Here is a 23884-nt window from a genome sequence, read left to right as displayed (position 1 = left end):
TGGTATTAGGGTGAGACAATATGAACATGCCGGCACAGATTAGAGAAATAGTCCAGAGAATTGAATTGAGTTCATTTTCTGTGATATAGGCCATCGGGGATCGTCCCTATAAAGTTGAATGAACTGACGGTATGCCCCAAAAGAAAAGGCGGTGATGTTTGTGTACATAGGAGGGGGGGGGTGAGGGGGGAGAGAGAGAGGACAAAGAACCTTTCTCCCTCCCCTCGGAGGGGATTCTCACTCTCTGGCTCTCTAGTCCTCTGCTCTCCTCTCTTCTCCTCTCCTCTCATCTTCTCTTGGATTGTTGGATTGTCGGGAGTTCTCGGAGCGTTCGACGGACACTGGGCAGTGGGCACTTGGGCAGTAGGCACTAGGCAGTAGTGATTGACTACACTCAGTGACTAGCCAGTAGACTGCCAGTAGACCCGCTCCTGACTTCTCAACGACGTCAGCCGAGGTAGGAAAATTATTCTATGTTACAAGTAAGCTTAAAAGACTAGGTGGTTGATGCTCATTATGATAGCCATATATTACCCTAGGAGGATTAAATGTTTATCCTCCTAGCCTAGATATTACCACAGTAGCCTACAGTTATGGACTTGGAGTTTCGCGCTAACCGGGTTTACTCTCGGAAAATCGTATTTTAACACAGATTGTTCAAACTCTGCAGTCAATGTTAAGTTTCAGTTACTTTCAACATTGTTGTTGTGTCAGAAAATCATATTCAAACACAGATGGTTCAAACTCTGCAGTCAATGTTAAGTTTCAGCTACTTTCAACATTGTTGTTGTGTCAGAAAATCATATTCAAACACAGATGGTTCAAACTCTGCAGTCAATGTTAAGTTTCAGTTACTTTCAACATTGTTGTTGTGTCGGAAACAGTGGCGTCATTTCACCAAATCCTTGGGGGGGCAAACACCGGGGGGTATGAAATACCCCCCCCAGCAAACAAGGGGGGTCCGTGCCCCCCCCTGGAAAATTTTGCAGTTTTGAAACAAAAAAGAGGGTTTAAGCTTATTTCAATTGTCAAAAGCACTTCAAATATAAAAAAAATATTAGTAAAATTTATTTAAATTTAGGCAGAAAGTTAATGAAACTAAGAATTATTGACAACAGACAGAAACACAATAATTTTATGTTGGTAAGTTAGTCATCTAAGAAACGTGATCAATAGTTCCATGATGTATTATTATTATGTTTGTTATTAGATTCATGACCAATTTCTCTTGTACAGCATTTAGCAATGAATACGGTTGTCCATAGCCTATAGTTTATAACAGTTTATTTTGGTTTTTAAATAAAATACAAGTATTTAAGAACTTAAAAGCAAATAAAATTTTATCACCAATAAAATAATTTGACACAAAAGTACAAAATGTTCTATTTAACTATATTAAATTGGTAGTCTACAATGTTAAAAATAAATTACGTACAATTTATACACATGTATAAATTTAATGACAAAGCAATGTTTCTAAAAATCTGAATTTTTATGTATACATATAAACTAGAAGTAAGTGGTTTATCGTACAGCACCAAACAGAAAAAGCAAATGAATAACAAAACTACTAATAATTTATGTAAACTCAAAATGTGCTATCTAAGATGATAAAACAATAATAAATTTTGTTTAAAATTACTGTACAAGAATATACAGATTTTTGTCTGCTGTGCTTTTCAGGATTTGACAGGAGAAAATATTTGTATATTGGCTAGTACAGCATATTTTTTTCTCTAGCCCAGGATGTTAAAGAATGAATGAATGAATGTTTTTTTATTTCCACATAATATATACAGAAAACAATGACACACTTTTTAATACAAAATACTTAAAAAATAAAACTAAGACGAAGAATAAAAAAGAACATTTCTGTATAAACTAAATTAAATTGATTGTAAGAAATACAGCAGACATAGGCAAGTGCTGCCTGTGCGTCTGCTGGGTTGCTATTTAAATATTTATAGTAACCAAGTTATATGGAATTATGCCTATAAAAGGATGAATAATGGAATTTAGACTGTTGCTTGAATGTTATTAGTTTAGAAAGGAGATTTATGAATTGTAAAATTGAATAGATCTACAATGAATACAGTTTTGAACAGGTGGGGACTAGACTACTAGGATTAATGCTGGATCAGGATAGAGGGGGCAAGGTTCGGGTCAAACGCGCCGGTAATCAGCTGTGATGATAACGTCGGCCTCATCTATACCAAGCCTGAAGAGAAATTGTTTGATTCTTAATTTGAAAACATTAATTGATGGTAATTCAAAAAAATTATCATAAAGCAACCGTCGCTTTCGACGGGTTTCACCCTAGTCTATATTTATAAAAAGAGGAAGTTTGTATATATATATTTTAACGTTATGGACTCCGAATGGTTATGTTTTTAATTTAATAAATAATTTTTGATATTGGGTCAATTAGGAGTTTTATTTTTTAAGTGCATAATTCGTTAAACTTATTGACTTTCTTTTTTTCGAAAATGTTTATAAAAACCTACTGTATTTGTATGGTTTATTCCCAAAACAATAATGTCTGGGAAACGAAAGTAGCCAGTTAATACTTTAAGTTAGTAATTTTAGTGGATTACTAAAAGTTTATCTACATATTCTCTTAAGCGTTCTCTTTCAGTTGCGAAGCACGGGTATGATGGCTAGTATTGTAGGCATAAGTGCATAGGAAATAATAATCTAGCATGTGTTAGATACCTCAATAATATTACGGTAGTATTACAATATATTTCCCTTACGTGTTAGAATATAAACAATAACCAAATACTTATATTCACAACCTGTATCTTAACGTAGGCCTATACACCAAGCACACCAACAAAGTTGAAAGTAACTGAAACTTTAAGGCTTATGACAATTCTTCAAACTGCGACACAAAGAGTGATATAAAATAATGTGAGCATTTAGCATTGTTTAATGAGTAATAAATAGGTGTAGAAACAACAATGACATTATAGTTCAAGCAAATAAGTCCAAATGAGGAAAAATAGAGGAACAAATCTATGTATTCCCAATTTTTTTTAAAATGTGTCAGGGAGGGTCCCCTAATGAATATATGATAGGTGAGAATAAAATCACCCTGCCGCTCTCTGGTGGTGGGAGGTGTAAATGCCCCAATTTGCGGTTTTTTGCTTATAACTTAAAAACGGCGTGTCGTGGCTTAAATTTTTCAGCGTAAAAGTTAAAGCTTATTACATTTGCTACAACTTTGATCATATACATTATTAGTGAAAGACGCATAGTTTCTGAGATATCCGCGCTCAAAGAAAATAATGTTCGAAAACAAATTTTCATCTCACATTTTTTGTAAAATCTTATTTGTTTCTCCTTCTCTGTTATTTTTCAGAAATATTGACGGAAAGAAGGTTGTATATAATTAAATTTACTTCAATAGTATATACAAATATGTAAATAGATAAGATGTAGGTATAAAGTTACAGTGTTTTTAAGATTAAAAGAGAAAATCATGAATTACACAAATAGTTGCAAAGTTTTGATTTTTTATCATTGCACGATTTGTATGGTTTCTGATAATTGATTAGGCCAAATATAAGTAATTTAAGGAAAAGATTGGTAATAGTTATGTAAATAACAATTTGACAAACTAAAAAGGTTATCTATTTATTTTGATAATCCAAGTTAAAACAGTTAAAACATACAAAATAAATTCATACTTAATTATAGAACTAATTTTGACTGAGCCTACTGAATGTGGATCCAGGTGTGGATGCAGAAAAAACGGCATCCACTGTTCCCAGGTATGTACCTGCGAGGGAGCTTGCCTGAACCATGCAACAACAATGTGAAGATGATGATGAAGAAGACAATGAAAAGAATAAGATCAATCTTCATCATTACATGAATTTGTGATGTATTTCTCAGTGGCAAGAACTAGAATATTTAATTATAGAACTAATGTTATCTTAGCCTTTGTTTTTGCAAGAACAAAGGTTCAGTCAACATTAGTTCTATAATTAAGTATGAATTTATTTTGTATGTTTTAATTGTTTTAACTTAGATCGTCGTAATAAATAGATAACCTTTTTATTTTGACAAATTGTTATTTACATAACTATTACCAATTTTTTCCATAAATATAATTATATTTGGCCTAAACAATTATCAAAAACCATACAAATCATGCAATGATAAAAAATCAAAACTTTGCAACTATTTGTGTAATTCATGATTTTCTCTTATAATCTTAAAAACGCTGTAACTTTATACCTACATCTTATCTATTTACATTGTATATACTATACTGTATAGTTATTTAGACTATACTAAGTAAATTTAATTATCTACAACCTTCTTTCCGTCAATATTTCTGAAAAATAACAGAGAAGGAGAAACAAATAAGATTTTAACAAAAAATGTGAGATGAAATTTTTTTTCAACATTATTTTTTTGAGCGGTGATATCTCAGAAACTATGCGTCTTTCACTAATAATGTATACGATCAAAGTCGTAGCAAATTTAATAAGCTTTAACTTTTACATTGAACAGTTTAAGCTACGAGACGCCGTTTTTAAGTTATAAGCAAAAAACCGTAAATTGGGGCATTTACACCTCCCACCACCAGAGAGCGGCAGGGTGATTTTATTCTCACCTATCATATATTCATTAGGGGACCCTCCCCGACACATTATTGAAAAAATTGGGAATACATAGATTTGTTCCTCTATTTTTCCTAATTTGCTTGGGCTATTAGTTACAAAATATGGTTTATCATTCAATGAATAACACATTTCTTATACCGTCTTTCATAGGAGTTATTGTTCCTATGTTAACTGGTTTATCTTCTTTTTGATGAATATAATATAAATAATGCTTTTGGAAGAATCTTTAAATAGTATTAAAATTGTATTGGTGGACATTTTGTGGTACACACTTCTGCGATTTCATCAGTAGTGTTATGCAGATTAAATCTGTACTTTTTTTAGAAAAATATCTGTTGAGAAGGCACGTTCTTACTTCAAAGGGAGGCCCACCCTAAAGGTGTCGAAGTGTAGTGTTATTTTCACAAATCTCACTTAAGGTCAACCAAGTGGGCCACGGTCCGTAATAGGCCACTGCAAAACATCTGTCAAGATATAGGTACTATTTTAGGCAAGGTTTCTGTGTTTGGATGTTATTAAGACACGATAAGAGCATAATGAACTTCTTCTGCAGATAAATCATCCGTTGGTTGAGAGAAATATGCCTAATTAAATATCACAATCCAAGCGCATTAAAATGACCCTAGCCTGAACGTTTTTGTAGTATCGAGTTTGTAACATCCCCTCCCCCTCAACTAACATTCACTCTATCACTCACATGTACCCCTCCAATCACAAATATCATCACAATCACATCTAAATGAAAATTTTCAATTTCATTTCAATTCTCCATAAAAACCTCTCCTATCATAACTACTTATGTTTTTTTTGTGTTACTATCTGGGTAAGTTACCGGTGCGCTTTGAGAAATTTCTTTTAGAGTTAAATTAAAAGGTTTTTGTTGCTGAGTAGCGCTACTAAACATGTACAACCCTTTTCGTTAGTTTAAGGGGTAGAATAAGGCAGAAGCTAGTCAGGTTTGCCCCATTTTACAACAAAAAATTTTAATAATTCAGCTATTTCTTATTCGATCTTTTTGAACTTGGTATTGTTTGATAGGTAATTAAAAATACTAAATAAAAGTGCTCTTGACATTTGTTCATAAAATCAGCCATTCTTTAGTAATTTAAGTTTAAAAGTTTTAAATGGCCGCCAATTTTAAGTTGAATCAAGATAAAATATTTTTTGAACACGGGTCTCTTCTACCTTAACCTACATACCAAGTTTCATAAAGATCGGTTGAAAAAATTAAAAGATAAAAATGTTTATGTAAATATACAAAATGGCGGATATCTGGTTAACGAAGCGATTTTGGAGAAAATGTAATTCTTGATTTTCTCTTTATTTTGATCCAAGGAATCACTAGGCAAAATATGTCCCCACCTTTTTTGAACACCCTGTATATTTGAACGTTATGGACTCCGCAACCGCTCGACATATTGTAGTGAAACTTTCAGGCATTTAAGCGGGTCGCCGGAATTTTATCCCCCTGGAATTTTACCCCCTGGGCAAAGCTGACGTCACTATGACGTAGTAACCTGAGTGGCCAAAAGTTTGTTCGCGGCCGGAATTTTACCCCCGTGGATTTGGAAGTCTAATGAAAATAGTCAGAGCGTGATTAATTAGATTAGCGGTAAAACCCGGAACTTTACCCCCTGTCCATATAACAGCGTTTAGACAACTGAAGATGTACGGGCCGGATTTTTACCCCCGGAATTTTACCCCCGGAATTTAACCCCCCGGAATTTTACCCCCAGGAATTTTACCGCCGGATTTTTACCCCCCGGAATTTTACCCCCTGGCTGATTTTAGAAATTGAATGATTGATTTTCTTATTTCTGTTTTTAATTAATTGTAAACATTTTATTATTTAGTAGCCTATCTTTATTTATTTATTTTGTAATCTCAACTAAGTAAACATAATTCGCTGTTTTATTTTGATCATATTAACCAACAGTTGGCTTCAAAGATCGAATCCTGACACTCGAATCTCAAAATTAATATTAAAACCCTGTTCGATTAGTTAATGTTACATATAAATTAAGATAGGCTACTTAATAATAAAATGTTTACCATTAAATTAAAACTGAATTACGATAATTAATCATTCTCACTAATTTATATATCTGGCCAGGGGGTAAAATTCCGGGGGTAAAAATCTGGGGGGTAAAATTCCGGGGGTAAAAATCCGGGCCGTACATTCTAGGTTTTTATAATTTTATGTGTTCTAATTAAACTCACAACCGTGAAAATATATGTTTAATTCCGCGTTTAATCCATCGAGCTGATGTCGCGAAACTCAAAAGTTCGCGGCCGGAATTTTACCCCCTGGTTTGTGACGTCACGTTTGCCCAGGGGGTAAAATTCCTGGGGGATAAAAATCCGCTACCCTATTTAAGCATTATTCAAGGATGGTTTGTGGGAAGTTTGGTGCAGATCCGTCAAAAGGGCTCCGCCCCAGTGGCTCTGGAGTTTCCCATGTTAACCTTATGAGTACTTATATTTAAATGGAATTAAAGAATCTTAACAGCTGTTTCAACTAAACGATTTGATTATGTGATGATCAATAAAATTAAAAGGTTACAAAATGTACCAACAGGGTACAGCACTATTAATTGTCTAAATTTATGACAACAGTTGCTAATTTCAACCAAGCAGCTGTGATACAAAATTAGAACTGTCAAAGTAGGATTGTTTACAGTTATGTTTATGTTTTTAATTTAATAAATAATTTTTGATAGTGTGTGAATAAGTAGTTTTATTTTTTAAGTGCGTAATTCATTAACTTATTGACTTTCTTTTTTCCAAAATATTTATAAAAAGCTATTGAATTTATATGGTTTATTTCCCTAAAAATAAAGTCTGGGAAACGAAAGTAGCCAGTTAATATTTTAAGTTAATACTTTTAGTGGATCACTAAAAGTTTATCTACATACAACAGATATATGGAATAATTATTATTCTCTTAAGCGTTCTCTTCCCGTTGCGAAGCACGGGCAAGGTGGCTAGTCTCTTATAGTTTTCGAATAAAACAGTTGGCACACTTATATCAATCACCCTGTATATACTGGTCCATCTGTTGCACTTGATGTTTCTTGTGATATTTAAACGTTGATCCGGCAGTAGATGTTCGGTCGTCAGCCTTCTCATTTCTCAATAAAGAGGCCGGGCTAAAGGCTATCAGTCGTTATCAACTTGCTCCCAATTTTGGTTCCTGAGGATGCGTGGGCAAAATGAAACTCCATTTTGTTACGAATAGAAATTCGATTGACGTGTAGCTGTTAGTTTAGCAAAACACTATTTAATTTGGATATGACCAAAGATATTACCTATTTAGGTATCGCCTATATAAATATAAGCATATTATTTGTTATTTGTTTGAAAACATTGCCAAAGTTAATAAGTTAAGTTGTCAAACATTGCACTAATCTTTTGAACTTTATATAATTATAATATGTTGCTTGTTAAATAGTTAAGAAATAATGTTTAAATATTAAGCGCTAGCAGTTACCCGGCGCGCGTTGCTGCCGCTGCCCTTAACAACTATTATTTTAAAAGGTAATTTAATTGTTCTTTACGATAAATAATAAAAGTGTATACCAAAAATAAAATAGAATATTTTACTTAGGTGTATAAATATATACGTTTTTAGGCGTACCTACCACCACGTGCGCACGCAACATACAGCTGTCCGTGTGAAAAGCATGCATTTTCTAAATTTAAACCGACGATAGTCAGGGATTGCCACAGTGCTTTATAATGGTGATTATGAAAGCAAGACACAAAGGAAATTGTAGTTATGCTTAAATTCAGAGGGTAATTCGGATGAAATCATCAGTATTCTTGGAATTAAGACTAATTCTCCTTTAAACTCACCACTGATAATTTTTGCTTCAAATGTTTTAAAGCCAAAAGTTCAAGAGTACATGTCAAACGTATACCAGCTTCAATTCAACACGTTTGTGAAATCATCAGGTATTTTGAGACCTTGGTTATTTCTGACAAAGAAAATATAATAATGTAAAAACATTAGAAGTGAAACATCATGATTATTTATATTACTTCATCTATGCTATCACATTGTCCAGGGTGTTAAGTGTGAATGCGTTTGCTGAGGCTCTGTACTGCGTGTGATATCAGCACTGGCACAGCTGTCAGCTGTCTTTTATCACTAACGTACAGAAATATCGCTTACCTCACTGACTACAACTACAGGCGAGGCTTGGCTTGGGTGCAGCAGGCCAGGAGCAAAGTAGGCTACACAGTGTAGTACACACAGTACCGGTACCTGACCCCACCGTTACGCCGAGGGATCGGATGGAAAACGATTCTTGTCAAAAATTATATTTTCCTTCAACTGAAATGTAATTTTAAGTATCCGTCAATCCGTCGTACAACCACATATTGAAGATAGTAGGTATTATACTCGTATCTTTCATCCAAGGTACAACTGCAGCATAAACAGCTGTTTTCATTATGCGTTAAAGTTGTTCGTTTTTTATCCCTAGGATCAAAAGAATCAACACTTGAAATGAAATGAAATGAAATGAACTTTAGTCGTGGGCATATACTGTACATTTGTCCCCTTTGTATACATATTTGTCATACAATTCATGTCTTCAAACGACAAAAACAGGCCAAACAGTCAAAGTAACTGTTTTTGTTTTTATTGAAAAACAATATGCAAGCAAAATGAGAGCTAAATTATATAAAAAAGAATATGTATAACATTTTAGTTTTTATTAGTTAGGTTAGGGCCTAGTTAAAATAATGGTGTAGTAATGGAGTAGGCCTATGACGAAATATATAATTCACGAAAACGAATTTTAAGTACCTTTATGTACCATCCTTATCATTTTCCAACCCCATCTCCGCCTCAATTTAGTTACAGACCCTACTCGACTGAAATTTTTCTCGTGTCAAAAATAATCACCAAAGCCCTATCAATGAAATACAGTATAGTATTAAACTGAATAGGATATTTAAGGATTTAAATCTATATTGTATGAAATAAGGCGACTTGATCTTCAAACTTGTGAAGGAATCAGTTTGCAAAACGACGGCAGAGCCGAGCTGAATGGAACGGACGTCCGGAGATAAGCGGCACTATGATAAGACACACGAGTCCTACATCACACCCACCATGGTACAGTATGATGTCTCTGGCGGATGTACGGCTATATAAAGACAAGTGATATACATATTGCCAATCCATCAACTAAATGTATTCGTATTATTCAACCCCCATTATCCAGCACTTTATCTGAGTTCTACAGTAAAACAATAATTTGATACAAAACATATCAATTTCTATCTCTATAATCAAATACTTTTGAATTATACTGTTTGCGAATTTTCTATGTAAGGGTTGTGATAAGGGATGTGAATCATTTTACGTGAACACATAACTATAATTATAATATAGGACTTCGGGAATTAATATTTAAAAAGACGACTTTGAAATATATCGGATATGCCGATTATTGTCCCCTCCGAAGTTCATGAGGTCGGTCGTTGATGGTCGTAGGTCAGTCATCTAGAGACGACTGCAAGCTTACGTTAATTAATTACACCAATTGAACGTCTCCGTCTGTCGAACTACGGGTTTGCTAATCGGCACTCCGATCCTGATCCATGAATACTGTAGTATGAATATTACAATGAATTTCTACATCAGCATTTTAAAAGTGTCAGTCCAGTTTAATTCAAGTACAAGTTCAGATTAATAAATCGTGAAAACTACCATTTAGGTTAATTCGTTGTAGCTCACGTATGGATTTATTTATTTATTTAATCTAAGAGACTATTGAGATAAAACTAATCAAACAAGCCTGTAAAAACTGTACACATTTTGTGCTATTTACCTTCTTTACTGCCATTCCAGAATTTTCCCACTTACTTTGAACAGCTAATTCACGCAAGAATAATAATAGATAGACAAATAACGAAATTACCCAAAATACCGATAGAAAATGCTGAAGAAGATAACCAATGCACTTTGGTATGACACTAAAGAAGTCTAAATGAAGAACTTAAGATAGCCACAGTCATAAGGAAGAAACAATGATCTTACAGGGAAAGATATGTTTCGAAATTAGAATCTCATCCAAATCATTTAGCAATTGAACTTGCTCAATAACGCAGACGCGATTTGTAGACTTAGGAAACCCTCAACTAGACATGCCATCCTCATGTTAAATTTGTAGCCAGATTTTGATATCAAAATCGTCGTAGTTGATGTCAGCCACCTACAGATTGCGCTGATCTAGATTACTAAGTTATGTCAAATACACAAACTTAGGGAATGACTTACGATAAGTTATAGCAATAGTTATGACCCATCAACCTGGTCAGCAACTCATAATAAGGTATAAAATAGAAGTTTAGACGCTAGCGCATTCTGTGACTGGCTCACAAAACTACGTTCTTTTTAATACAAAAAAAATAGCTGTAGCCACAGCCATCTTAAACTCCAGGCCGCGGCCTGGTAGAATTGGCAACGTTGCAAGGAGTGTTTTGTCTATAGACGTCCAATAAAATAACAAGGCAGACAGGTGTCACCAGCTCATTAATTTGCGTACTATTCATTTGAATTTATTAAATGATTGAAAGTAAAACTTATAGAATTGAATACCAAAACAATATTTAAATTGAAAATCTATTTTTTTACATTTAAAGTGGAGTCAATATTTTCATAACCCAATAACCAAGCTTTCGTATTCTTAAAACAATACACAAATACCATTAGCTGCCTCCAAACAAAACAGCTGTTACAACCCTACTTGCGATGTTGCCACTTCGAAGGCCGTGGCCTGGAGTTAAAGGTGGCCATGTTAGCAGCTATTGTTAATGTTCAAAGGTTACTGGCTTGTTGCATTGCATGACATTTACTTCGTTCATCATATTTTTATAGAATTGTAAAGTAAAAACAAAATAAAAAAATAACGAGCTGCCAGCGTGCTTTGCAACAGGATGCGTAAGAGAACAATGTTGGTTTTTGAGATTTGCTGTATGAAATAGTTACACATGCCTCATGCATGGTTAATTTACAAAAAAAAAACACTCAATTTTCAGGTAAGGAGTTTAAATTTTATAGGCAAATTAGTGCGGTTTAAAAGAGATGCTCATGCGTTTGCAAATATGCTTTAACTTCATGTGTAACTACATGATTTAATTTGAAGAGATATCCTTACTAATAAGTGTACTTAAATTTAAAACCCTAATTATATTTTAAGCCAGTAGATCCAACAGAATTTAAGAACACTCTGTAGTGTATCAATGCAATCAATAATTAGGCTACTTCTAATTCATGTCACATAAAGAATAAAAAAGTTAGTCAAGGCTTTTTTTCTGTATCAATGTAGCCTTACTGTATACATTTCACAGAAAACGATTTGTTGTATCGGATTGGCGATGTATTGGCGACGCCGTCGAGTGCTGCCAACATGACCCAAACAAAACCTTCTTGAAGAAGCATACCTCACCTGCGTATTTTTTATTATGTTTTAAAGGGTGATAATGATGTAGACAATTGATTTAATATTCATAATATTTTATACACTCTGAAATAGTTATCTTACTATACTTAATAATATTAATTTATCACTGATGTTTTGTTATCTCTATTGTTTAGTTATTTATCACTATTATTATAAGCGAGCTAGTTTTTTTTATTCAGTGAGTTTCATTCAGCGAACACAGAATAAAAGGGAATCGGCTTGTGGGGCTTAGCCATTAGGGGGCTATTATTTTCAACAATATTTTCGACAAAACTACACACTCTAAACTTCATTTTGATGTACCATGTGCCTACATTTTATTTGGTTAATGGCCTAAAAACGATGACCGCAAAATTTGACCTTAGGCTATCACTTAAATAATAATGGATGGATATTGCTTTGCTTTATTAAATTGTGTTCATGCAACTGTTTTACATCGCATTGCCAAACGTCCAAACAGTGATACAAAATCGAATAAAGTTATAGATTTTAGATTGCTACAAATTATACCAATCTATTAAAAAACTCCAGAGTAGAATATGAAATGCGATTTTGAAATGGATTTGGGATGTTCGATAGGTCGTATGCCGTGTCTCAGCATCTTCTTGACAGGCGTCAGGCTTGGCTTGGCCGGGCGAGTGGCGGTATGGTGGCGGTGTCCTTGGGTGTGAGCTCCAGCTCTTGTTAAATATGGCTTCTTGTTCTTGTGGGACTGTAACTTACGATAACACCACTCATATAACTAACGTTCAAAACGTTTAACGTGAGCCGCTTACCCATTGTTGTTGTTTCTCATTAGCATGTAAAATAAGGAAAGAGGAAGGGTCATACTTCATAAGCAGATCATAAAAATGGTTTATACTTATAATATATAAAGGATCCAGTCTTACAACTTACTAATTAATACAACTATTGTAGACATTTGATATGCACTCTATATACCCAAAACTATTGGTTTGGTGGTGGTACTTTTTTAGTTAGGCCTATACAGGATGTTAGATCTCCAAAAATGTGCATATCTGGTGACTGGTGAGTGGAACTGGCAATTTTGAATTTTTGAGGTTATTTATAGTTACCAAAATATTGTGACATGACTTAAGAAAAATGTTGCAATAAACATTTTCATATTATTCTACCTTCTAATTTCTACTTTATATTTTTAAAATATTTATTGATTATCGCATAAAAAACTTAAAATTTTTATTAAAATGTTTAATCTATTATCAACTCTTTGTATCACACTTTAAATGTATTTTTTATAGGCTAAGAAAATGTTTTAAACAAAAAGTAATCCAATCCGATCAATTATGCCCTCGAGAGAAAAATGAAGATAATTTAAAGTCAAATTCCTTATGAGAACTTGTAGAAACATGTTTTTGGGTTTGGTAACTTTTGAAGGAACTAATCTATACAACGAGTTATGTTTTCACCATTGACTATTGGATACTGAAGATATTACTTTTTATTCGAATACACATTTTTGGTTGTGAATAAAATGAATACCGGAGCTAGTCACATTTTACTCACTGATTTTCTCAAGCTACATTTGGAAGTGACACTGTTAATCAGCAAGTGATGGTCAAGTGATAATGTCAAGAATGACTCAGATAGGAGTGTGTTAAGCTCATCTGTACCAGTCACCAGCGTGGGGACCAACCAGACCATCTGGTGCTGATGACCTCACTAACTCACTAGATGTGTTTTTGTTAAGGTTCTTCAATCAAGAGCAATGGAATTGCAAGTGGCACTCAGTCTATAAATATGTCACAAATAACTTATCTAATTGGTTTTAATTTGCTTTGAAATTATTTAACCTGATAGCAATACCAGTTTCTTGAATTCTAGAACTTCGAGCTCCTGGATCTAAAACCGATTAGGAGATTTAATCACTTCCTCGAATTTCCTCCCTTCCTCCAATTAAATAGTTACCATGGCACAACAAGAAAGTGAAATAATAGACAATAAAATATTTGTTTGGTATATTCCTTAAAAATAGCAAAAACAAATATTTCTGTAAGTCCCAAAAAAGATCAGTCCACCTCAGAAACATTTGTCGTTGAAATACTGACTATTGTCCAAACCCCCTTAAAGTTTTACATTTTGATATTCTAAAAGTAAGTTCAAATTATTTATATTTGGATATTATGTCTATAAATAGAAGGTGTTCCTGGTTTAGTGATGTCAGTATGTTTCCTCTGTTGCAGGCAAGCTGGCAAGATGAGGGTCCTATCACTTGCATTGTTGTTCCTGTTTGTAATTGTATTTATAGACGATTCTTCTGCGCAACAGAAATTAGTAAGTGGTTTATAAGCAATTTTTCCGATCATTATAAGATCATTTCAAATTTGTCGGATGTACCCAATGAAGAGGTTGATATTTTTGAATTGATATACTAGAGTAGATGCTCAAACACGCTACAAAATTGAAACTCTACGCACTGTTTACTAACATGTAATGTAAAAAAAATCCTGCTGAGTCTCATTTGATTCTGATTAATCATAATAAAATGTCAGAGCAATAAAATAACAACTAAATTTATGAAAAAGGTTTGCTAGAGAGATTTAAAAAAGTGTGCGTATGTATCAATCAACAAAGGGTACTTTTTTGAATATTTTTTTTAAATTTATATTATATAAGTAGTCCTAAACATGCAAGAAAATATTTATATTAATTTCAATAAGAGGATCACAAATCAAATTAATTTAATTGATATATGGTAAATTACTAACCTATCTCTTTAATTACTTTAATTTTAAAAGTGAAATCAAGAATTAATTTGAAATGGTTTTGTGAATATAATTACATCAGCAGAAACACACCATTATTGCTGATGACTTACTTTATTTTGACTGACTTTGATGTTTGTGTTCGGACAGCGTAAGCACAAGAAGTATAAGCCCCGACACCATCACAAGTTGCAGCACATCCCTGAGGAGGAGACCCTGCCTGAGTGGAAGGAGGTGGGGATGGGGATGGAGAAGCTAGAGGTGCCTCAGGTCCCACAACTGCTCATCACCAACAATGTGCCAATCTCTGGTGAGTGTAACTGGCAATGTTCAGCTTATTTGATAGTTACAAAAATATAATGGTATTATGTTCCAACCCCATGTTTATGTTGTCATAAGTTGTATAATCATTATGGAAGTTGTTTTTAGCCACTTTCTTTGTCAGCAGTTTTGAAGAATTTAGACTTATTTTGATGAGTTAATTCCTTGTGCCTAGATTTAAAAATACAGTAGAAATAAATAAAATATGATTGCAGATCCGTGCCTACACAAGCACTGTGGAGCTGGCCGAGTTTGCCATCTCAGTGATGATGGTGAGGCAGAGTGTCTGTGTATCCCTTCTTGCCCACTGGAACGTGATCCTCGCAGAAAGGTGGGTTAACAAGTTTTTTTTCTAAGATGGTTTCATCTTGCTCATCTTTCAAGCAACCCCTCTCGCTCTCGTGGTTGTCTCAGTTCCCTGAGTAAACCCAATTGCACAAACCCAAAAAGCTAACCCCCACGAAGCACTACACTAGAAAGACAAGAATTATTGTGTGGATGGTACTCTTTGAATATAGTGTTTTTTCAGGTTGTTTCACACCCAATAGTAGATTTAATGACGAGTTCTATAAATTTAAATATCATCATTGATTTTTGGATACTGAAGTAGACATCCCATCTTTAAAATGTGAACCAACTGCAGCCAATTTTTACGGTGGACACGGTGGTTGCTGAGGGCCTCAAGGGGATTTCTTTTCAAGAGGGTTTAAATTTTGCCAAGCTTCAAAGAAGTTGTGAAGGTTGCAGGATTGGAAATCTGGATTTTGTCGCGATTATTGGAGACGAAGATGATGTCCCTGTAAAAGCAGAAGACGTTCACCATTTTGTCATGAGAACAGGAGACGATTGAAAGGATGTCTCCGTGGTTGGCAAAGATGTTAACTGTTTCACCTCTCATGGTAGGAGACATTTACAATTTCTTCTGTGATGACCACAATTTCATTATTTAAATAGATTTAAGTGAAAAATCAATCAGACAAATGGAAATTAGCTGAGTCCGCAGGTTTGATTTGGCGAGGGTATTTTGAATTAGTTTCGTGTTCAAGATCTCGCCTCATTTAAACTAATTAGTGTATAACAATATTTTAATTAAATCAATACTTTCCAAAGTAACCTGATTTTGGCTCAAGACCCACAAAAGGTCTAGCCCGCAGACCCCTAATATTATTTATCAAAAAATAAAATGAAATATTAGGTCTATATCCCGATTGGATCTAGAAAAGAAAGGGTCGAGTCCATTGTGTTGAAGCAATCACCACTTGTATTTCTAAACCCCCTACGCCTCAACCATCGAAGAATCAGAATGGAGTGGCCTCTCGGGTGTGGCCGCCAGGGGCCTTAGAGGTTCTAAATACATTCCTAATATGCCTAAATATGCTGTAGTTTACAATAGGTTAGCGTATTTGACAGAAAGTTAACAATAGCACTCTCTGTCAGTGTTTCAAATCAACTACCTTCATGTTTATCCTAAAACTAGCTACATCTTTTGCAATTGGATGTCTACTTCTTTTAACTAATAGTTAACAAACTACATTACTTCGTTTATTTATTTGAACCCCCAAAAATGTACTCTAAATTAGATTTTACATTTTTTAGTTTTGTAAATAATGTTGTTATTGACTGGTATACTACTAGAAGCGATTGCTGTAGGTGTGCACCAACCACAACGAGACCTGGGGTTCGGACTGTGAGGTCTACCAGATGCAGTGCTACTGTGACGAGGGCAGTGACAAGTGCACCAAGGAGGAATACCAGCACATACAGATAGACTACTACGGCCAGTGTCGCGAGATGCCGGTTTGTATCATTACTTACTTACATAATAATTGTCTAGACATGCCTTCAATTTATTTAACAAACAAACAGCCAAAAATCTAAAGGCAATTTTAAACTTTATCACTCAAGTTTGAATATAGTTTTTTTATTATATGTCCTCACAGGCTATTTTAGTTTGAGATTCTACTGTATAATGAAATACATAATGACTATCATTACAAAATAATAATAACTGTTAATCAAGTTTATTTATGAAAATGTGAATTAAAATTGTAGGAGTGCAAGGAGGATGAGATGGCAGACTTCCCTCGCCGCATGAGGGATTGGCTGTTCAACATCATGAGGGACCTGGCTGACCGACAGGAGCTGTCCCCCCACTACCTCAAACTGGAGCGCGAAGCAGAGACTAACCTCACCCGAAGATGGAGCAACGCAGCGGTGTGGAAGTGGTGTGACCTCGACGGCCACCCACACGACAGGTATAGAGCATTACAGCTTTAACTGTAACACAATTTTGTTTTAATTTACAAAAGGGTGATTTACTTAGTCAACGGTATTTATAATTTTTTACTAAAAAAACCTTTGAATAGCATTAGTATAATATCCACTCTTAACTAAGTTAACACCCCCACCGCAGCAAACCTGCAGACTCACTGAAATGTTCATAGCTTAATACGAAGTAAATAAATTTGCCTACGACCATTTGTTGTAGCCATTTCAGTTCAGTTCTTAGAATGGAAAAGTTTCACATAACAGCATAGTTTTACTTATCAACACGGATAACGGACCAATGAGGTTCAAGGATTGAGAGAGAAGAAGTAATGTTGTAATGAATCAAACTTTGAACTACACTAATCATCTGTTTAGGCCAATTAAATTGTTGAGTGATGATTAAATTGTTGGGGTGTTTGGTACAATGTTTCGTTGCATCACTGTTAGTGGCAGTGAGAGATTATAAACAAAAACATAACCTCTCTTAGAAGTTATGAGTAGTGATTTTAGTAATTAAAACACTGTCGTAGGTAAAGAATGGTAGTGTACGCAAGTTTTTGAGGCACTCATCAAGGCACACTTGTGATATGCCTAAATAAAAAAAGTAAGTTCAATTATTAACTTGTTGTTGTCGATTTGCCTTAAATTTTATACTCGTGTCGTTAACACTATCTTTACGCAATCGTTGTGTAAACTACTATTGCCAAATTTGATCAATATATACCCATATTGGCAGTTTTAGCGAGTTTCCTTACAGGGAAGTAGTTATTACCGTAGGTCTCATGGTAAGACCTAGGCCCGGGACCGATTTACTTTTTCATTTTGATGTACCCAGAGGCCAAAAACACCATTCGTTCAAATTTTTATATATGTATATATATATATATATCTATATATGTGTCCGTCCGGACGATAACTTAAGTAATTTTTGTCCGATTTTGATAAAATTTGGTTTGAAGGAGTAAGGCGGGATAAACTTGAATGAGTTTGCGAACCAGCATGATCGGACCATGGGAATGGGGTTTAACAGGGGGTTTTATGGGGTAAAAATGGGTTTTTCTCACTTTTTACCCTTAAAACACAAAATTTATAAATTTTTCTCCAAACCTTTTTAAAAAGCTTAAAAAACAAATAATTTAGTATATCAAAGTGTTTGTGTACAGTGATTGGTTACGGAGAAAATTCAAAAAAATGTTAATTTCAAATTCCCATGTTATTCTTATAGAAAATATTGTAAAATGTTGTGGCTTGTTAATGAATATATTTTGATCAAACTTGGCAGATTTATTTATTTCAAACTAAGCTATTGATATTTTAATAAAAAACCGCACTTTATTAGTTTCCCTGTAGCAGCTAACCTAGGTCACAGAAAACATACTACTATAACCCAGAATGCCAACCGCATGGTAAAAAGCATTAAGTGTTTTGAGAGAGCTTTGCCTGTCAATCGTAGGCAGCGCCACCAGCGTTGCTATGCTGAGTGCATGGCAACGCTGGTGGCGCTGCCTACGATTGACAGGCAAAGCTCTCTCAAAACACTTAATGCTTTTTACCACGCGGTTGGCATTCCGGGGTAATAGTAATATGTTTTCTGTGCCTAGGTACTCGTTAAACATAAATGTTAATTTAATAGATTAATTGAAAATCAGTCCAGGCAAATGGAAATACACTTAGTCGGCAGGTTTGCTGCAGCGGTGGTATTATTATTCTCCATAAGAATAATATGAGGATAAGAATAATATCTTAACCCTTCAAGTGGCAGTGCGACTATAATAGTCACGTTTTGTAAAGGTTTTTGAACACCAAATAAACGTGAAATGTGAATCAGCAATATATAATTTTGTAACTAACATAAATAGTAAAAGTTACGGAGTAGAATGCTTTATCACTGGTCTGTCAGATCATGATGGGCAACTGTTTAAGTTAATAGTAACTAAGGGTAGCAATGATAAGAAGTGTAAAATAAATTTGGAGAGTAGAAAGTTCAGCCAGGATAGTATAAACATGTTTATTAAAGATCTAGCTAATGAAGATTGGACCCAGCTGTACACTAGACCAGTAGATGAAAAGTTTACCTATTTTTACGATATTCTGAAATATTATTTCAATTTGCATTTTCCAAAAGCCAAAACAGTAAAACATAATAATCGCAACCAATGGATTGATGATGAAGTCATTTTTAAGAGAAGAAACATAATTGATCAGTACCATGTGTATAGAAACAACAAAAGTAATATAGTATTAAAAAACCTTATTAAAGAACAAAAGAAGCAGTATAACCTAATGATTCAAACAAAGAAAAAAAATATGTTTAGTAATAAAATTAAAAATTCTGCTAATGTTAACAAAACGGTATGGAGAATGGTGAACAACGAAATACGAAGTAAAAGAGAAAAGCAATTTTCTAATATTGTTCTAAAGCACAATGGAATTAAAATTAAAAACCCTGATATTGTTTCAAATGTTTTAAATGATTACTTTGCTGATGTGGTGGAAAATCAGGTCATACCCAAAATTAACCTTAATAAAAACGTGTTACCAGTTGGTATAAACGCTTACTCTACAGAAACAAGATTCAATTGCAAAACCATTGACGAGAAAATACTAAATAATATGATTGATTCTCTGAAACCAAAGTGGTCATCCGGATATGACGAAATTCCAACTAAAATTCTAAAAGAAGCCAAATCAGTTCTATTAAAGCCATTGGTTCACGTTATAAACTCTTCCCTTATAACTGGTGTTTACCCGGCACAGCTAAAAATTTCCAAGATAATTCCTGTTCATAAAAAGGGGACACTTGAGGAGGTTTCTAATTATAGACCATTAGCAATACAACCATCTCTTTCCAAACTCTTTGAGAAAAGTATACTGTACCAATTAATAGATTATTATGAAAAAAACAATATGTTAGACTCAGAACAACACGGCTACAGAAAAGACAAGTCCACCACATCAGCATTGATATCTTTTATTGAAGATATTTTAGATAATTTAGATAAAGACAATTGTGTTGTTGGTGCTTTTTTAGATATGACTAAAGCTTTTGATAGTGTTCACCATCCCACATTAATCAATAGGCTTGGAAGTAATGGTATTTCTGGTAAAGAGTTAAACTGGATTAAGTCATACTTAAAAGGGAGGAAACAGTATGTTAACATTAAATTTGTAGACAACAAAAATGAATATGATGTTAAATCATCAATTTGATGTTGCTTCATCAAATATTCCTTTTTTAGAAATTTGCCCAGAAAAAAAACAGAAACTGCAGATATAGCAAACAATTTGATTAACCAGCAAACACTATTAACAAAAGTAACATTGCCTCAAAAATACAACTGTTATAAGAAATTAGATGCAATTCTACATTGGAACCTCCAAGGAGTAAATAAAAAAGTTGAAGAACTAGAATTGTTTATTTTAAATTTAAAAGATTGTAATGTTAAAATTATATGTATGAATGAGCACTGTGTAAAAAAAGATAGTAGCTACTTGCTTAACAGAATGTTAAACTTTAGCTTGGCAGATGGTTATTTTAGGGAAAAATCGGAGGGAGGTTCTTGTATATTAGTCCACGACTCTTTGACTTATGTTGTAAGAAATGATTTAAAGATATTTAATGATGAATATGTATTTGAAGGATCATTTATTCAGATTAATTCACTAGCATTAATAATAGTGTCAATTTATAGAATACCTGGCAATAAAGTTACAAAGGAATTTCTAAGGAAGCTTAATAATTTGTTCAAACTACTATCAAAAGAAAAGAAATGTTTTAAAATTTTAATTGCTTCAGATATCAATATAAATTTATTGGTTAGGAATACAAATTCAGACCGATTTCAGAATATTGCTAGTAGATATGGTTATAATATACATTGTTTTGAAGCTACCAGAACAACAGTTAATACTACTTCCTGTATTGACAACTTTATATCAAGTCAGAATTATAATGGCTCTCTACTGTATAATATTAAGCACTGTCTTTCAGATCATAATGCTTTGGTTTTATCATTACCTGAGACTAAACAGTGTACTCCTAGCATTCCTAGAAGATTTTTTATTGATAGTGGTTGTGAGCAATTTTTATTTCTACTTAATAATAGGCTGCAAAACTTTTTTATTTTTGATTCATGTAATAGTAGCTATAACTGGTTCTTAAATGTATTTATTACTACCATGTATGAATGTTTTCCACTTAAAATATCAAGAAAAACCAAGAAAAACTCAAAATCAACTTGGGTGTCTAATGAAATAAAATTATTAGCTGACAAGAAAAAAGAATTGTATCAATTAGCTAAGCAAACAAATAATGTACAATGTAAATTAGACTATAAAAATTGTAAAAAAGATCTTAGAAACGCGATTCATAAAAGTAAACAGGTAGCTAATAATAAATTTATTCTAGACTCAAATAACAAAATGAAAGCTACCTGGACCATAGTCAGAGAGGAAATAGGACAAACTAGAGAAATGCCTACAGAAGAAATTCAATTAGAGATGGACGGCAATCTGATTAAAGATCCACAAAGCGTAGCTACCTGTTTTAATCATCATTATGTCAACACAGTTAATTATCTCAAAATCCCTAAAGTTCCGGTGACAGACACTAATGTAGCTTGTAATACATCTCTTAAAACATTAACTGAATTCAAACCCACAGACACATTAGAAATCATTAAAATAATACGAGGTCTAAACAATTCCCTTGCTGTTGGATGGGATGAAATTCCAATCAAACTCATTAAATTGTCAGAACACATCAAGCTCCAGTTTTAAGCAAAATAGTTAATCAAAGTTTTTTAAATGAAGAATTTCCCGATAAGCTCAAATTTTCAGAAGTGAAACCTATTTTCAAAAAAGGATCAAAAACAAATATACAAAATTATAGGCCTATTTCTCTACTTAGTAATCTTTCTAAAATATTTGAAAAATTGATTCACCATCGCATAACTGATTTTTTAGAAAATAATAATTTACTGTCGCCATCTCAATTTGGCTTTAGAAGAAATCATTCAACAACCTTGGCTCTCACTAAATTTATCAACTCAGTTTCGGAGGCTCTGGATGGATCACAGAGTGTTGCGGGGGTTTTCTGTGATCTGTCCAGGGCTTTTGATTGTGTGGACCATCAACTTTTAATCTACAAACTAAAAAACATTGGTATAAGAGAAAAGGTCTTAGGTCTTCTCTCAAACTACTTACTAAATAGAAAACAGCGCACAGTAGTTTACAAACAAAACAAACGGTTTCCGTCTAGATGGGATAGTGTCCATTATGGTGTACCTCAAGGTTCTATTCTGGGACCATTGCTATTTCTGATTTTCATTAATGACCTTGATTCAAATATAAGTGGTAGTTTATTTTTGTATGCTGATGATACTAATGTCGTGGTAAAAAACAATGATTTTCAGCAATTAGAAAAATCAATTAAAACAACTGTGGATGAACTAAAAAAATGGTTTTTCAAAAATGGTCTTTTAATGAATGACTCTAAAACCCACTTAATGCACTTTAAAATTAGAAATGGTGAGAAAAACAAGTTGGAGAATTTATCTTGTGGAGAGCTAAAATCAGTCAATACCCACAAGGTTCTAGGAATACACTTTGATTATAAACTAAAATGGGAAAATCATATTCAATATCTGTCCAAAAAGTTGAATTCGTTTAGGTTTGCACTCAGTGTAATTAGTAATACAACATCAATGGATGTATGTAAAATGGTATACCACGCCTACATCGAATCAATAATTAGGTATGGAATAGTACTTTGGGGATGTCAGCCCCAAACTAAAATCCTTTTTAACGCTCAAAAATCAATAGTGAGGACTATGGCTCGAGTTAAAAGAAGAAAAAGCTGCAAATCTTTATTTAAAGATATTGGTATCTTAACACTTACAAATCTTTACATAGTTGAAATTGTTAAACTAATGTTTAATGATATTAAAATTTTTGATGACTGTAAATTCAACCATACCTATCCAACACGACATCAGAACAAATTGAAATTTCCTCGGCATAGGCTTTCATTCTATGAAAACTCTCCAAAATACATGGCAGTAAAAGTTTATAATAAATTGTACAGCATTTTACAAAAAAATAATTCCAAAAACTTAGCCCTTACATCTGTACATAAACTTCTCTTACAAAAACCATACTACACTGTAGAAGAGTTTTTTAAGGATACTTTTTAAAATGATACGCTGAATGATAAGGTCTTTTCTAGTTATATGAGATATTTTACTTATGTTAACTTTATTATTTTTAGTTTAGTTTTAGTTTTAGTTTATATTCTGACGACACTCCAATCTTTTGTACCTTGTGCATTATAAGATGTGATGAGTAAATAAAGAATTTGAATTTTGAATTTGAATTTGAATTTGAATTTTAAATCTAAGTTAAGACAGGTTAAATACTCGGTACCTCAAGGATCTGTTTTAGGGCCGTTCTTATTCTT

General features: G+C 33.5%; 1 protein-coding gene across 1 annotated transcript in view; it reads left to right on the top strand.

Annotated features, from left to right (window-relative positions):
- The first annotated feature begins 304 nt into the window (after positions 1-304).
- The window catches only part of LOC128987059 (SPARC), a 29025-nt gene continuing 5445 nt past the window's right edge, over positions 305-23884 (top strand). Inside the window, exons 1-6 of the mRNA XM_054407730.1 lie at positions 305-457; positions 14317-14407; positions 14989-15148; positions 15375-15490; positions 16810-16956; positions 17212-17414. Of these exons, the coding sequence (XP_054263705.1) occupies positions 14330-14407; positions 14989-15148; positions 15375-15490; positions 16810-16956; positions 17212-17414 (704 nt within the window). The 5' untranslated portion in view covers positions 305-457; positions 14317-14329. The remainder of the gene's footprint in view (positions 458-14316; positions 14408-14988; positions 15149-15374; positions 15491-16809; positions 16957-17211; positions 17415-23884) is intronic.

This window comes from Macrosteles quadrilineatus, unplaced genomic scaffold (genome assembly GCF_028750875.1).
Source record: "Macrosteles quadrilineatus isolate MER2022 unplaced genomic scaffold, UCM_ALF_1.0 Scaffold_2__2_contigs__length_208266976, whole genome shotgun sequence".
NCBI lineage: Eukaryota > Metazoa > Arthropoda > Insecta > Hemiptera > Cicadellidae > Macrosteles > Macrosteles quadrilineatus.
The sequence above is the reverse complement of the archived record's forward strand: the minus strand, read 5'-3'. Positions and strand labels throughout refer to the sequence as shown.